At 33.1% G+C, this 17,600-nt stretch overlaps 1 protein-coding gene across 10 annotated transcripts in view; it reads right to left on the bottom strand.

The window, feature by feature from the left end:
• The window catches only part of WDPCP (WD repeat containing planar cell polarity effector), a 291,597-nt gene that overhangs the window by 125,450 nt on the left and 148,547 nt on the right, over window positions 1–17,600 (bottom strand). For all 10 annotated transcript variants that reach the window (XM_023524239.1, XM_023524235.1, XM_023524234.1 and 7 more), the window contains 2 exons: window positions 14,629–14,817; window positions 11,442–11,565 (listed from right to left, as the gene is read on the bottom strand). In XM_023524239.1, coding sequence (XP_023380007.1) covers window positions 11,442–11,565; window positions 14,629–14,817 — 313 coding nt within the window. The remainder of the gene's footprint in view (window positions 1–11,441; window positions 11,566–14,628; window positions 14,818–17,600) is intronic.

Below are 17,600 nucleotides of genomic sequence, written 5' to 3'. Positions count from 1 at the left end.
AAATCTCAAACAGTCTCTTTTTCCCTCTCAAACCTAGGATGACTCTCCTATGAGTTTAAAAGGAGGCATTTCCTTCTAAAACATGCATTCTATCTAATAGGGCCACTACCACCTTCGAGGGGACAAAAATTTGGTTCTTAGGGACTGAAAAACATCTATTACGTTTGTGGACCTCCACCCTACCTGACAAATATTATTCCTTAATATTTAATTATTTTTTAGGAAGAAATTAAAGTCACTTAATTTTTTAATGCCTATAGCACCTGGTAGTCCTAGGTGGTCTCCCATCCAAGTACTAACAGGCCTGACCCTGCTTAGCCTTCGAGATCAGACAAGATCGGTCACGTTCAGGATGGCATTACTGTAGACTAAAGTCACTTAATTTAAATGTCCTTTTTCTTCTTGGAGTGGCAATAGTGAAAAAAAGGTTGAGTATATGATTCTAAAAGATCATTTAGTCCACCTTCAACTAGTTACTAAATCTCTATAACACCATAATCGATAATAGCATTCATTGTGCCATTAAGTGCCAGATTGTACCATATGCTGTTGTTATAGGGATGATTAATTCTCAGAACATACCAGTGTGGTAGGTACCATGTATATCTTTACTTACAAATGAAGAAACTGAACCTGAGGAATATTAAGAATGTGCCCATATTCAAAACTCCCAGCTGTTACCTTCTATACTGCACTGCTCCTCCACATGAGTATATGTCTCCTCTTTTATCAAATATCTCTAGAAAAGAGAAACTACTTTGTCTTTTTAGGTGGTTCAGTTCCTAGTATGATGGTATAGATTTTGAGATAGGATGAACTCAAGTTAAAATTCTCTTCTGCCACATATTGCACATAATTGTTGAGCAAATTACTTAATCTAAGTATCCTTGGCTATAAAACATGGATAATATATGCTTAAATACTAGGATGTGAAGATTAAATGTAATCATGTTTATAAAGCCCTTAGCTTTGACTAGCACACATTAAATAGTAACCATTCACATAATAATACAAATAACCCATATATATAGAAAAATGTATGCAATCATTAGTAAAAAAGAAAGATATTAAAGCAGGAGGGCATAGAAGATATATGGGAAATTTCTCAATTTTGCTATAAATCTAACTGCTCTAAACTGCTTTAAAATAAAATTTTAATACTAAATTTTAAATAAGAATTTAATGCATAAAAAATTAAAGCAGGAAGGTGCCAAATTTCACCTTTTTAATTTCCAGTGCTTTAAGAGATTATATATCAATTGTGGGTGTGATGAGTAATTTCACAAAATTATGACAGAGACATTTAATGATATATATCAAGAATCTTAATGTGCATAACTTCTGACTTGATAATTCCACTTACAGGGATTTATTCTCAGAAAAAATTATATAAATGCACAGAAGTAGAAGTGTGTGTGTGTAAGAGAGAGAGAGGGAGACATCTCATCATATATATATAAATCATCATATATATGATGTTTATTACAATATTGTTTATAGTAGCAAAGATTAGAAATAGTCCAAGTTCATAGATAGGAGGATGGTTGAATACATCATGGTGGTGAATCCTTAAAATGCATGATGTGGCTCTATGTTTACTGACATGAAAAAAGGGCAATGCTATTATACTGTTTAAAAAAATCATGTATTATACTTTTATAACTAAAAAGCTTTTAATTTTGGAAAAAAAATGTAGCTTAGTATTGTAAAAAAGCATAGGTCTTATAAATAAATGTTGTTCAAATCTAAAGCCCTCCCATCAATTCAGTGTTTCCTGATTCACAGGACTCTGCACTGTCATTATACCTTTTCAGAACACTAAGCTACATTTTAATCCCTCTCATCTGCCAAATTAAAGAGAGAGAGTAAGACTTCCTGATAAGCATGATGAGGCCGTCAGTTGGAGCCAATCTGGAGTTTGAGGTCAACAATTGTCTTGATCAGGAGTTTTGGGTATGCAGATACAGTTCACTAATAACTGTGGCCTTTTATCCAAGCCCTAGAATATCACTCATTGAATAAGGGTAACAGAGAAGACAATAGGAGTTACATGCAAGAGAAAATGAGTAACGAGCAGTTCTGAATATACAACTCAACTTAGAACTTAGGCAGAAAACAAATTTCTACATCACATATGAAAAGAATAATTAATGACTAGGGTGAAGAAGTCTTAAGAATCATCTTTTCAACAGATGCCTAATAAACAGACTGTTCCCCACTCTTAGCTCCATCCCTACAATGAATTTGTCTTCTTGTCTCACACTGGACAAAAGAGAGTTCCTAAATCCATTACATAAATTCAAGGGGAACAGAATGGTTATTATGGAGCTTTTCAATAATCATGGTTTTCCTTTTAGCAATGTAGTTTTTACCCATTTTGATTTTTAGATATAATATGAGAGAGAACGTGAGCAACAGAAGCAAAATTTAAGGACTTATTTCATTGGTATAGCATCTTCAGACTATGACTTCCTTTGTGGGAAAAACATTAATTACTAATTTATTTTTTAAAATAGTTATAGAGCTATTCAGATCGTCTGTTTCTTTTTGAGTCAGTTTTGGTTATTTTTATTTTTTCTAAGAAATTTTCCAATTCACCTAATTTTTCAAGTTTGCTGTAATGATGTTGTTCATAGTATTCTCTTTATTTCAATTTTTAAAAATCTCTACATATTTGTTGATATATCTATCATTAGGTCCCTTTTATAGACCTAATACGGCTCATTATCTTCTTTTACTAATCTTGTCAAAGAATAAATGCTTAGCTTTATTAAGCCTCTTCTTTAATTTGTTTTCTGTTGCATTAATTCCTAAACATACCTTCATTATTTCCTTCCTTCAGTATTCTTTGGGTTTATTTTACTGATATTTCTTAAATTTCTTAAATTGCATGGCTCTTAAATTTTAAGTCTTTCTTCTTTCCAACGTAAAACATTTAAGGCTATGTATTTCCCTCTATAACTCTCAGAACTCACCTCTGAATTCCTCACTGAAATTTCAACAGGTCCAAAACCAATCTCCTGACCTTTTCCAACATATCTGTTCTTTTTGCAGTATTACCAGTCTTGTCAATGGCAACTCCATTTTTCCAGTTGCTCAGGTCTAAACACTTGAAATCATTCTCGACTTCTCTAACATATTCTTTGTCCAATCTGTCAGCAAACTCTGCCAGCAAAATCTTCAATTGTCCAATATCCAAACACTCTAGCCTCATCCCTTTTGCTATCGCCTTTTCTCATTCACTTTTTGCAGCAGCCTCCCAACTAGTCTCATTGCCCTTGCCTTTCAAAGGTCTATTCTTAACATAGCATCTGCATGATCCAAATCAAGGTTCCAAATCATGTACTAACTTTCCCTATTATTCAAGACAAAAATTTCAATTCCTTACAATAGCCCACAAAAGTCGTATATTACAGATCCACCTGCTACCTCTCTGACTCATTCTCTTATTATTCTGCCTCTCATTCACTGCTCCAGCCAAACTGCTGGAATTTAACTTACCTTCTTGGTGAAAGAGGCCTTCCTAGACAATCTCATTTTAAACTGCAATCCACTCACTCTACCTCTCAATACTACCTAGCCTCTGTTCCTGCTTTGTCCTCCTTCGTGGTACATAACATTACCTAACATACATACTATTTAGTTTACCTACTTATTTACATATTGTTTCCTTCACTATAATGTAAACTTTATGATGCTGTAGATTTTTGTGTGTATGTCTCTTTGGTTCATTGCTATATTCCTAGTTCTAACAATAATGGCTGGCATGTGGCATTCAGTAATTAATTGCTAAGTAAATACAACTGATCCTTTGAAATTTTAATGGACTTCATAGCCTAGAAAATGGTCAATTTTAAAAAATGTTTTTGTTTGTTCATGAAAAGGTATAGATAGTCTCCAGTTGTATATAGTATCCTATATGTCATTAAATTAAGCTTTTAATTATATTGTTCAAATCTCATATTTCTGTACTGATTTTTTGTTCACTTAATCTATCAGTTATCACATGAAAGGAATTAAATCTCTAACTATGACAATGGACATGTTCATTTCTATTTTATGTGCACTTAACCAGTGCTATATATATAGAATTATTATGTCTTCCTCCTGAATTGATTTTTCTGTCACATTTGATCTCTAGTAATCACTACTGATTTTGCTTTAAAGACTATCTGTATAACATTATTAGCTCCCCTTAGGGTACTAACCTAGTATAATTTTGTTTTTCAAATTCCTTTCTACTACTTCATTGGATGCATCTTGTTTTATATGTTTTCCCTCTGCATGCTGCACTCTCCCTCAGTTTTTGATTTCTTTTGGGTTGAATATTTTTTCTTCATCTAACATTTTCACTCTGTTGTTTGAAAATTATATACACTATTTCTATTCTTTTAGTGATTACCCTAGAAATTCTACCATGTATATTTTACTTAATAATATCTAGTATTAATAAGTATCTCTATCTTTCTCTTGAAAAGTATAAGGACCTTAGAATGCTTTAAGTTCTTCACTTCTCTTCTGATTTATATGTTGTTATTGTCCAGGATTTTGTCTTAATTTTTAACCCCTTGGATTAGATAATAGTGTTTATGTCTTCTGCAATTGATTTTTTGTTTAGAATCCTGCAAGTTTAACATTATTTTTTGCCCACCATTCTTTCCTGTATTTCGTATCTTCCTTCTAGTTTTCTCAGAGAGGACAGTGCCCTTTCAAGGGTCCTAGATTGATGTGGAGATTCTCTGATCCAATCTCCCACCCTGCCTTAAGGCCAAGGCTCTGTCTTGGAATCTCTGAGTACACAGTCTTTGTAAACCAAGCAACCCACTACCAGGTGCCAGTAGATGCCCTCGAGGCAAACTTTGAGTTTGCTTAGTCTTGTGGAATCAAGCATCCTTGTCATTTCAACCTCTGAGTATTTCCCTTAGTTTCCTGTCAGGTCAACCATGCTTTAAACAAGTATTTTAAATATATTATCCAGCATTTTTATTTGATCTGACCAGGAAGTTTTTCTCTGGAGATCATTCTGTCTTATTCCCTAAATATTCTTAGATAACTGTGTTAGTATTCATATTCTTTGAATTGATTTCATGTAATTGTTTTATTTACTGTGTATGGTCCATTAGTGAAAAGTATAACTGAAAAAAGCCATTTAGAAATCAAATTGATTAATAACATTTTTAGTTACAAAATGAGTTCTTTTTGCCTATCCTATATATTTAGCATGAGCTAAGAACCATTTCCAAAAGACTGCTCTTTTTTCCTCCTAAATTCTAAGTGTAAATTTTGACTCCAACATAATTTCCACCAACATCTTATAAAAATTTTCAAACATCCAAGAAAGTTGAAATATATATTAACTGCCTAGATTCTATCACTGTCATTTTACAATATTGTTTTATCACTTATCAAGCTCCTTTTCTGTCAATAAATTCATCTTACTTCATTGCATTGAAAAGGAAAATGCAGATGTCAATATATTTCCCCACAAATATTTCATAAACAGTATTTTTATTCATAGGCAATAAAGCTTCCTTTCCCAACATTTTGCTTACTATTTTAAAAGCATTTAAAAAGCATGACTCTCGGTGCCACCATCACATAATACCACTTGAGTTAGAAAACAATAGTCTTATAGTTAAGAGGGGAAATAAACAAGTAAAATAAATTAATTATTAATCCCTTTTAACATATTTCCATGCTAGTAAAATAAGCTTCATATGTGGCACATTCATTTGAAGTGTTGCCCTTTTATTTCATCAATATCTAGGAGTTCCTATTATAGTTTCTGTTTGTTTATAATGAAAGCGCTTGTTAATATTTCCCTATTCCGTAGCTCTGGAGTACTATTCAGTTTCATGGAGGCTGGGAGGTAAACAATCACCTGAGCTGCACTGGCTTTCTATATTATTGTAATTTATATAAGAAATACATATTTGGACTTTGTCCCATTCTTAGCACAGAGCTCCTAAAACCCTTGGAATTTACTAGGTGATAGAATCAATGGACATCACCAGATGGCCAAAACAGAAATCAAACAGACTATATAATTGGAAGCAGGAGATGGAGAAGCTGTATTCTCTCTGCCAAAATAAGACCAAGAGCAGACTGTGGTACTGACTGCAAATTGTTAGTATCAAACATTGGAGTAAAACTGAGGAAGAGCAATAAAAGAATTATAGTGAAAAAATATAATGTAAATAACATTCCTGATGGATTTAAATTTCACATAAAAAATAAATTTGCACTGTTAAACTTAACTGACCAAGAACCAGAAGAACTATGGACTGAAACTAGAAATATTATCAGGAAAGAATGCAAAAAGATAATTCCAGAAGTAAAAAGGAAAGAAAAATCAAGATGAATGACAGAAGAAACACTAAAAATTGTTAGAGATAGGCAAGAGGCAAAAGCAAAAGGTGACAAAAGCAGGGTTAGAATCCTGAATGGCATTTTCAACACCTATCATGTAGAGATAAAGAGAACTGTTACAATAGTCTATGTAAGGAGATAGAAAAGAACGAAAAAAAAAAGGAAAAACAAGGGATCTCTAACAGAAAAATTCAAAAAATAAGAGGGAAATTCAACCCTAGATTAGAAATGCTGAACAACCAATAAAGAAGCACATTATCTGACCAGGAGAAAATAAAGGGAAAGCGGAAACAGTATACTACAAACCAATACAGACGAGACAAAAAGGATGACACATACCTTTTCTGAAGATTCCTATGAGGAAGAATCTGTAATTCTAAAAAGTGAGGTGAAAGCTGCTTTGGAAGTATGGGGCAGAAATAAATAACCAGGGGTATATAGGATACAGATAGAATTATTTCAAGCCACAGACACTGAATCTGTCAAAATCCTAACAAGAATATGTCAACACATATGGAAAACAAAACCATGGCCTACAGATTGGAATCATTCAGAATACATCCCAATTTTCAAGGAGATGCCAAGGAGTATAATAACTGTAGGATCACTGCTCTAATTTCTGATGCAAGTAAAGTGATGGTCAAGGTGATTCAACAAAGGCTTCTACCTTACATGGAGGAAGAAATGCTGGATGTTCAAGCTGGATTCAGAAAAGAGGCACCCAAGGCCTAATTGTGAGCATTCGCTGGATACTGGAATGCTTCAAAGAATTTCAGAATGTCAGTCTATGTTTTATAGACTATAGTAAAGACTTGACTGTGTAGATCATGAAAAGCTATGGGTTGCTCTAAAAGGAATGGGTTGGGCGACAGCACTTGACTGTCCTAATGTGTGGAAGCCACTATCAGGACAGAATATGGAGAGACTGAATGGTTTCCTATAGGCAAAGGTGTCATACAAAAGTGCATTTTATCTCTCTATATTTTAGATTTGTACACAGAACATATTCAAAAAAGTAGGCTAGACTCAGAGGAAGGAGGAGTGAAAACTGGTGAAAGAAATACCAATAACTTAAGATATGCAGATGACACCATCTTACTGACAGAAAGTAGTACGGATTTGAAAGAACCGATGAAAGTGAAAGAAATGCAAAAGCACTATATTTGAACATCAAAAAGACAAAAACCATAACTGCAGAAGAGATACACAACTTTAACATAAGCAATGAAGGCACCGAAATTGTTAAAGCTTTTGCTGACCTTGGTTCAGTCGTCAATTCAAATGGAGACTGCAGCCAAGAAATTAAGAGAAGGCAGAGACTCAGAAGGGCAGCAATGGAAGAATTAGGAAAGATCACCAAGAGCAAAGATGAGTCATTGGGGACCAAAGCTACATTGTGGACATCACTCATTCATAGGGTCGCCAGGAATTGAAGCTGACTCAATGGTACATAAGACACATGATGGCCAAAAAGGTGAAAGTAGTTTTTTGTTACTCATAACAAGCTCCTTGCAACCGCACCTGAGTTTATATTAATGAGGTAACTTTCTGAAAGACCCTATAAATGGGGCCGGTTATCAGAAGAACCAACCACATTAGAGAGTCGGAACTTTCAGCCCCACCTCAGACCTCCAGGAAAGGGAGAGGGGTTGGATAGAAACTGAATTAATCACCAGTGGCCAATGATATAATTGATCATGTCCATGTAACGAAGCCTCCATAAATACTAAAAAGGATGGGGTTCAGAGAGCTTCTGGACTGGTGAATACATGGAGGTGCTGGGAGAGTGGCAGGCCTGGAGAGAGCATGGAGGCCTTGTGCCCTTTCCCATATAACTTGCCCTATGCATCTGTTCATCTGACTGTTCATTTTTATCCTTTAAAACAATAGCAATAGTAATTAAAATGTTTTCCTGAATTCTCTGAGTGGCTCTAGCAAACGACGACAGTAGAAACCTCCAGTGTGTAGCCAAGCGGGTCAGAAGTTGTGGGTAACCTGAAGACCTATTACTTGCAAATGGCAGCTGAAGTACAGGCAGTCTTGTGCGACTGAGCCCTTAACCTGTAGGAGTCTATGCTAACTCTGGCTAGTGTCTGAATTGAATTGTAGAATATCTAGCTGCTATCAGAGAATTGGTCAGTGTGGGAAAAAAACTTCTGGTGTCAGAAGTGTTGTGAGCATGAGAGAAAAGGGAAACACTGAATTTTTTTTCTAGACACTTTCTATAGGTAAGAGTCTTCAACTTAACAATTTTATGAATTAGACTGTATCATATCTTTAAAATTTTATAATAAACACTTATTTAGCTATCCTAACAAGACTATATTTCTACTGTTTTCTATCTTTAATGTTAGCAGCAATGATTCACATTTATAGAGAACATTTCTTTAAAAACTCAATCACTTTAAACACATACAAAAAGATGCTGGGAAAGGACATGAGAAATAAGTTTTAAAGTTTAGATTAATTTGGATTTGGAAGAAGGCTTTCAGGATAATATTTCATACTTGATAAAGACAAAAAAAAAAAAAAAAGCCAAGAAACAAAAAGATGTCTGTGGACTTCCTCTTTTATCAAGAACAAAATTGTATACAAAAAATTTTATTTAAATAACTCACATAGTATACTTGTCTATTATCACAAATTCACCCTTTATGTTGCTGTGTGAAATTAAAATCAATGTAACATTTTATTCTTCTTTACCAAAAGAGTCCAATCTAGACTCAGGCAATCTCAGTCATCAGCTTTACCAGTGAGTGATCTCAGGGAGATCCCTACTCTGCATGGCACTCCTTTTCTTCATCTTCCATTTAAAATTCCCTATGATGGTTTTTACTATTTAGAACTTACTCCATTATCTAATGATTTTTGTTTAGAGTATTAAAATACCAGCTAGCCAAAGTACAGGGGGTAATGCAATTCTAGCACTTCACAAATACAAAAAGTATTTGGCCTGTTTCTGTTCTCTTAAGCAGTAGAACTTGGCAGCAGATTAAACAAAAGAATGGTTCCAACTTAAGCTATCTCATTTAATTTCTTCTAAACTAACTTCCTTCCTTCCTTCCTTCCTTCCTTCCTTCCTTCCTTCCTTCCTTCCTTCCTTCCTTCCTTCCTCCCTCCCTCCCTCCCTCTTTCCTTCCCTCCCTCCCTTCCTTCTTCTTTCCTTTCTTTCTTTTTCTTTCTTTCTTTCTTTTTTTCTTTCTTTCTCTTTCTCTCTCTCTCTCTTTTTTTTTTTTTTACAATGCCATGTATAGCCTACTATCAAAAGAACTAATAAACCCTCATAACTGAAATAGTAAGTAGCAAAGCATACAAAAAAGGAAACATGAAAAACCTACACTACCCCAAGGGAAAATATTCAATTGCAGACATAACTTCATAGAAAAGCTAGTCTAAAAATAATAACAATAACAGTCACCTCATCAAAGCACATTCAAAAAATAATTAGAATACTGCATTTAAGGAAAATAAATGAAAAAGTTGCACATTAGAATATGTGCATATTAGCAGGATATGCACAATCTAGGGCCAGCAGCATTATGAAATGTAATGCTTATGCACAGCCAGACTATGGTATCAAGTCAAAGAGGCCAGAGACACAGTGAGGCCACCAAGAGTATGCCTCTAAAACATCTGTTTCATTCATGTTAATCTTTTGTGCTCTTTAGGCAGGAGCTGAATTCATTAATTTTCCTCAGGAACAAGGAAAACAAAATAATAGTGAAAGCAAAGAACAAAGCCCTCAATCCAAATAAATGTAACAACTGCCGCGGTATTTTTGGCATATGTTCACATGTAGGAAACTGCCTCATTCAGGGTGGAGAGTCTCTTAGAATACACTAAAGTCATTCAAATAAAAAGGCAAGATTCAATTACAGATCATATAACTCATACAATATATTAACATCTCTCAGCTTTTAAAAAGACTTTTCCAAAGGCTTCACTGTTGGGTAGAGATCAAAGTGCCACTTTAGAGTTAACTCATTTGTCAAATGATAATATCCCCTTCACAGGGTTGTTCTGAGAAAAAAAGAAGAGACCATGCATGAATTGCTTGAAAGAGTTAAACAGAACTATAAGTAGTTCTGTTACAGATTTATATTGTAAGTAAAACTAAAACTTTAAATTCAACTTGATATAATACTTCCTTTTGGTACGTGAAGTTGAAAATGTTATTACTTTGCTATAAAAATATCATATATAAAAGTATATAAAATGTATATATTCAGCTAAAATAAAAATAATTTTTAATGGCCCCTGATATATATTCCACTCATCTTAAGAAATAGAACATTACTAACACCTTGGAGGCTCCCATGTGCCTGTTCCTATAAAATTTCTCTTAACCCATTCCACACTATCCTAGATTTTGTCTAATAACTTATTTGCTTTTGTTTATAGTATTGACACATTTACATGTATTTCTAAATTAACTATATCATCTATCTATATCCATCCATTCAGCTTCCATCCATTCATCCATTTGTTTTTGAACTTTATATATATGGAATTTGATATATGTACTTGTTCTTCAACTTCTACATTATTTTTCTGAGTAATTCCTTGACATCTAATTTTTCATATAATTTCTAAGGTTAAAGGAATGTATCACACCCATTTAAAGGAGAGAAAATGAGGCACAGTAAAGCTAGCAACTTGCCACATTATATAAGAGAACAGACAAATCTTTCCATAGTAATTCTGAAAGTAAAGCAAACCAATAACTGTCTCAGAGCTTTTTATAGCACATTCATATTTTTAGGTTCAATAAAACTAAAACATTTCTCTTGTGCATAATTAAGTTAAAATTTTTAAATTAACCTTACATAGCTGATATTTTTTGCTTTCATATTAAATGGAAAGTATACTGATGATACAAAAGCCTTAAAAAATCTTCATAGTCCTTATGGGAAAACAAGAATGAATTAAATAAAGAAAATCAAGGGAATATTTGTTGTTTTCCTTGGGATATATACTATTAGAAAACAATCATATTATGTAATATTCTAATTAAAGAAGACAGCTCCTTAAATAGGTAGTCTAACACTAATCAATCCTAAGGTATCATTCACCTGAGCAAGTGGTGGAAGAATCTCCTTGCATATTTGCTGATTTGTTCTCTATATTCCAATATGGTTGTATCCAGGAGTGGTCTTGTTGGAGCATAGAAGGTTCCAAGGCTTGCCTCAAGCTGTGCTGTGGAATTCAAACATAGCAGCACTAAAACAAGTGAAACTCCTTCAATTACAACAGAATACTCATGTTTGCAGTCAGTCAGGTTTTGCAAACTTGGATGAAATGTGAGCTTGTTGCAGGAAAGATGAAATTAAAATATGACAGCTGGTACAAAAACAAACCTGTGTATAAACTTTCACTTGAGGCAAAGCTGACAATGACTCTGAGCAACAAAAAGCTGTCAAAACTGAAGAAATCCGTAATGAACCAACCTCTCACCACAAATGTTTAATTAAAACAGTGACTCATCAAAGTAACACAGTTTGAACTAGTATTTCCAGTAAAATCAACTCACTGTGTATTCAACATTTACTCTCTTTAGTTGAAAGGAGAAAACTAACCTTTCCATACTGGGAACTGAAATCAGTATTAGAAATGTTTAAAAAATAATACAAATAAAAACCTTATTGGAGTAATAATATCTCTGTATTACAATTGTAAAGAAACAGTGAAAGTCCCTGTTTCTTCCTTCAGTCCTGTCCTAAACAACAAGATTGTTGGTTTTGTGCAAGTGTGAAAGCTAACACCCCTGAGAGGGATGGCATGCTAATCTGCTCTTAGTCAAGTAACACCTTCCTAGGAAAAAAGGGTTGGACAGCAAGTTTCGATAAACCAGAGGGCTAGAAATTAGGAGAAAGAGGCACATTTTGCTTACTTCACAATTTTACCAAGACATGCCTGTGGGGTTGTGTTTTCTCCCAGAAATACCTGGAGGTTATATAATTACCATAATGGTGAGAATATGAGCATATATGAGAACGCTGCAGTTCACAGTAAGAACCCAGTGATTTTTATGCTACTTACTAGCACTGGGTTGAATAAACAGTTCTTTATTTAGCAAAACTCTTTAGTTCTAGGCACATTTGGGTTTGAAAGTACTAAATACCTCATCAGCGTAATTGCTATGGAGTTGGCTAAGCTGTAAGCAATTTCTTTCTTTTTAATCTCAAATCTAGACAGTAAAGTAAGATGAACTTTAGGGGTATTTTCTTTCAAAGCAGCAGTCAATTTAGATTAAAATTGAATACAGCAATGTCATTGTGAAAACAAGCCAGATTCTTTTGCCATTGCTTGTTTTCTTGACAGCATGTTTTGTACATTTGAAATGTTCAAGCCTACATGGAATACTCATAACTCCTAGCACAGTTACAGATTCATTAGATAGCCCAGCTTGATGTTTAAGGCTGAAATGAAGATCTCGAAGATAACCACAACACAGCTACAAATAAAGAGCTCAATGGGTTCCGCTAATAAAAAGGAAACAAATTACCATGTCAAATTTGTTGGATGCAGATAGAATAAATCTCAATACAAAAGAATTCTGAATGTTTTAGAAATATGTTTTGTAGTTACTTTGGGGAAAATGCATATACATAAAATGTACATATTCTGATAACCCAGCATCATGCAAGCATTTCATTTTAACAGCCTAATATCACACAAGCTTTTTATTTCCCTATTTCTCTAATATGGTTCCTTGAAAATATACTTTATTAAATCAAGGATCTGATAATGCCCATTTGTGAATTCCCTAATAATCTTTCTTACAATACAAACTCATTAAGGTAGATGGAATTTCTCAGTGTCCTAAGTGACAGTAATTATTTTATCTTCTCTATATTTATTCAACTGTAAATTTAAGATCTCTTATGCAGATTGTGTGTACCATAACAGGGCTTTCTTTAGGAACTCTTTTTTTTTTTCTACTATACACCCAATCTTGAGGGTGTATCAATACTATGAAATAATTACTTGAGATAACTTAGCAGGCAGAAATATTACAATAATACCTAGTACCTAAAATTTTGAAGTTATATTCTTTTATTTTTAATTAACATTCATCAAGTACCTACTGTGGGCTAAGCACTGTGCTAGGCACTTTCTCATTGTAGAAATACTGGAATCTCCATAGATGGGTTGGACTACCTCCAACAAGTATATTCAGTTAACATTAAATAAATACTTATCTTGGGCCTCTTGTGAGTTGAGCATTCCATGATGCGGACCTCCTGAAGGAACACGTTCTTACTGATTGTTTTTCTCTAAAATTACTAAAATGAACGGGATATACAGAATTCTATCTAAACAACTTGTTTACTTTGGAAACAAAATGGAATGAGAAAATCTATAAACATGCAAAGAAAACAGTAGGGAGAAAAAAGCTCTCCAGTATAGACCTTTTGACAAATTTCCTGTTTTCCTTATCTTGCAAATTACCTAGGGAGTTTCTCATTGGCCATGTGTCAATATTTATTTCAAAAATTTGAAATAAAGATGCAAATGCAAAATGTGTAGGTTCATTTTACATTAAGTAAATAGTAATAAAAATAATACACTAAATAATTGGCAAATATAAAATTTAATTTCATTATTGTAGGTGACATATCTTTTACCCTTTTTTTTTTTTTAAGTGTCATCTCTTTTTGATGATAAACATATGAGATCCTATGGGCAAAATTACTTACCTGAAAGAAAAAGAGGGAAATCCAAACAGGTAGAAGGGAGAGGGATATCAGAACTACAAGTTAGAATGAAAACATGAAGGGCAACCTGGGCTACAGTTATGATATTGACACTGACACACACACACAGTGGTAAAGATTACTGTCTGGACAAATAACTTGGGGTGTGAAAGAACAATATTGATGTCTAAAGTGAAGGAGAAATAAAGATCTTTGTTTGGGACCTTTTGTCTACCAGACCCTAGAGAGTACATGGAATTCTTGATCAGAATTTGAAATCTGAGCGTATTCCACATACGAATTTAGACCAAAATATACAATGACTGCATTATGAGTTCCCACATAGATACATAACAGAAAAGTTCTTCTTTATGTTGACAAATACTATATAGTATCATATGGGAGTAATTATTTGATATCTGATATTGTCAGTTTTAATAGGGCATTACCATTTTTGTCTTTTAATCTCCAATAACTCAAAAACATCCTAAAAAAAAACTGACTATAAAATGTACTTCATGTATTTGCAAAACCCATTTATGAAATATATTTCAAGTCTCACCTTCTCTCTCTGGAGTGAGCTTTTGTCTAAGAAGATAGTTTACAATGGCACTCATGCTGATGAAACACTGGTGGCCCAAAGTGTCCCAATTCATACTGCTTAGTATGTTTATCGCCTCATAGATCTCATCACAGTGAATGTACTGGAAGATGATCTCTGCCAGGCCCAGCTGTCCTCGTGTGAAGATGCCTGTCACAGAGAAAATGTTAAACCAAGTAAATCTTTTAAAAATAAAAAAATAGAATAACTTTTCCATAAAGAAAAAAAACTAACCATTTCTTGCGTAAATGCTATAAATGCAGTGTTTGGGGTCTAAGAGTAATAAGTGTCTGTGGTTAAATCTTCATTTTAAATAACACCTACCAACTCTATCTAGCTTATCCTTATTATTTCAGCACATATTAACTAATTTATACTCTACATAATAAAACTGCTTAAAGTGAATAAGCATGAGAAGAATTTTTGGGTACACCACAATAGCTAACCCTATTTTTCTCATCAGTTGTTTAAGCCTGTTATACGCATTTAAAGACAGATTTTGATACAAACAAAACATTCTTATTGCCTGTCTTCATTAGTTCTAAATTGCATCTAGTCTTTAACTCTGTGTACTTGGGGGAGGGGAAAATACAAATGTACAAATATCTATGATAAATAAAATGTGACTATATAAATGCTTTTAAGTCTGTTTTTATTAATGGGTACTCTCAATTGATAGTTTCTTCGTAGATCACATATCAATTTATTTTAAATTGGCATTTAGAAATTATCCTCTTCTACTGAAGTAAAAACTAATCAGTTTAATCTTGCTGTTGATCCCTTTCACAACTAATATTTGCTATAAAATATCTTGGTAAAATATAAACACATCTGTTTATCCTTTTAAAGTAAAATTCACTTCTAATCTTAGAGGAACAAGAACACAAAACACATGGGGGAGCATTCTGTTCTAGTTTTAACATCTTTTAACTATGGCTCATCTAATTTGAAACTAAAAATTTCTGTGTAATTAAATCACAAATACTAAGGCTTTAAAGCAAATTATTGTTTTTTAAAATCTTTTAAAAATGGCTCGCTGTAAAATATTTTTTCTTCACCCAATGTTTACAGATTTGAGTCTACAAAAACTTCTCAGTACAAAAAACCGTAAGTATAAATGAGAAAATGTCTGAAATTGTAAGCTGTAAGTATAAATGAGAAAATGTCTGTGAAATTGTTTGTCATTTAACTGCAATAGTTATAGGTTTCAGGATTTTAAAAAATGTATTAGCTCATGGGAAAAATGCCAAAGTTCTTCATACTAACTTCAAATCACATCAAAATGAGGATTTGTGTATGTATATCTAACAGGACTCAACCTTGATAGGGAATCTGGGGAACTGCCTTGATTATACTAAGCAATAAAACTTTACTATTCTTTTAGTGTTGGTAGAATCAATGAATGCTACTATCCAAAAGCCTTCATGAGCCTGCAGTCAAGCAGTCAAGTCTTCATAAATCAGAGTGGTTTCTTGGCAGTACATATTGATGTGTAGGAACTTTGCAGGAAACCGAAAATATCTGAAATCTGTTGACCCTATGCAATACTTCTGGCAAGAAAAATAACTGATTTTTGAGAAGAAAAGCTTACATATAATATAATCATAATCAAATTATACAAAAGGTGATAAGAAAGAAAAATCTTAAAAATCAGCCAAAAAAGGGTCACATGATGTACAGAGAAACAGATATGAATAATTGCAAATTCTGCTTCTGAAAGTATGCAAGCAAGAAGACAACAGCAATTTGAGGTATAAAAATGAATTAACCTAAAATTTGATACGTTTATAATAAAGAATTAAAAATTCATGAAGAAATAGAACAATCTTAGATACACCTAATAACGGAGCTCTGAAATAATAAAGCAAAAACTGATATAACTAAAAGGAGAAAAAGTCAATTCTAAATTTATAGTTGGAGATTTCATTACTTCTCTCTCACTAGTTGAGAGAATATATAAACAGAAAATCAGTGAAAATAGAAAATATTTGGAAAAAGCTATCAATGATTTTGACCTGATTTATAAAACAGTTCACATAACAACAACAGAATATATTCTTTTTAAGTACAAAAAGAACATCAACCAAGATGGAGCATAATCTCGGTGATAAAAGAAGCCTCAATAAATTTAAATGTTCTGAAATCATACAAAGTACATTCTCTGACCACAATGGAATTAAAATAGATATCAATATAGAAAGATATCTCAAAAAATCTCTATTTAGAATTTAATCAGCATTCTTCTAAGTAACATATGGGTCAAAGAAGAAATTGCAGTATAAATTAGAAAATGTTTTGAAATGAATGAAAATTATAACATCAAAATTTTTAAGATATGGCTATAGCAGTACCTAGAGGGAAATTTCTAGCTTTAAATGTTTCAATTACAAAAGAAGAAGGGTCTAAAATTAACAATCCACGCTTCCACATTAAGAACCTAGTAAGAGTAAGCACCCAACATAGAAGCAACTATATACATAAAGCAATTATTGACCAACATAAAAGGAGAGATCAATAGTAATACACTCATAGCAAGAGACTTTAACACCCCATTGACACCAATGGACAGATCTTCCAGGCAAAGAATCAACAAGGAAACAATGGGCTTAAAAGATACACTAGAACAGATGGACTTAATAGATATTTTCAAAGCATTTTACCTCAAAGCAGCACATTGAACATTTTCAAGGATAGACCACATGTTAGGACACAAATCAAGTCTCAGTAAATTTAAGGAGACAGAAATCATATCAATCGTCTTCTCTGATCACAATGGTATGAAACTAGAAATTAACTACAAGAAAAAAAACATGGAAAATATACAAACACATGGAAGCTAAATAACATGCTACTAAACAATGAATGGGTTATTAATGAGATCAAAGAAGAAATCAAAAGATACCTAGAGATAAATGAAAATGAAAACACAACGA

The sequence above is a fragment of the Pteropus vampyrus genome, unplaced genomic scaffold, assembly GCF_000151845.1.
Source record: "Pteropus vampyrus isolate Shadow unplaced genomic scaffold, Pvam_2.0 Scaffold453, whole genome shotgun sequence".
NCBI classification, from domain to species: domain Eukaryota; kingdom Metazoa; phylum Chordata; class Mammalia; order Chiroptera; family Pteropodidae; genus Pteropus; species Pteropus vampyrus.
The sequence above is the reverse complement of the archived record's forward strand: the minus strand, read 5'-3'. Positions and strand labels throughout refer to the sequence as shown.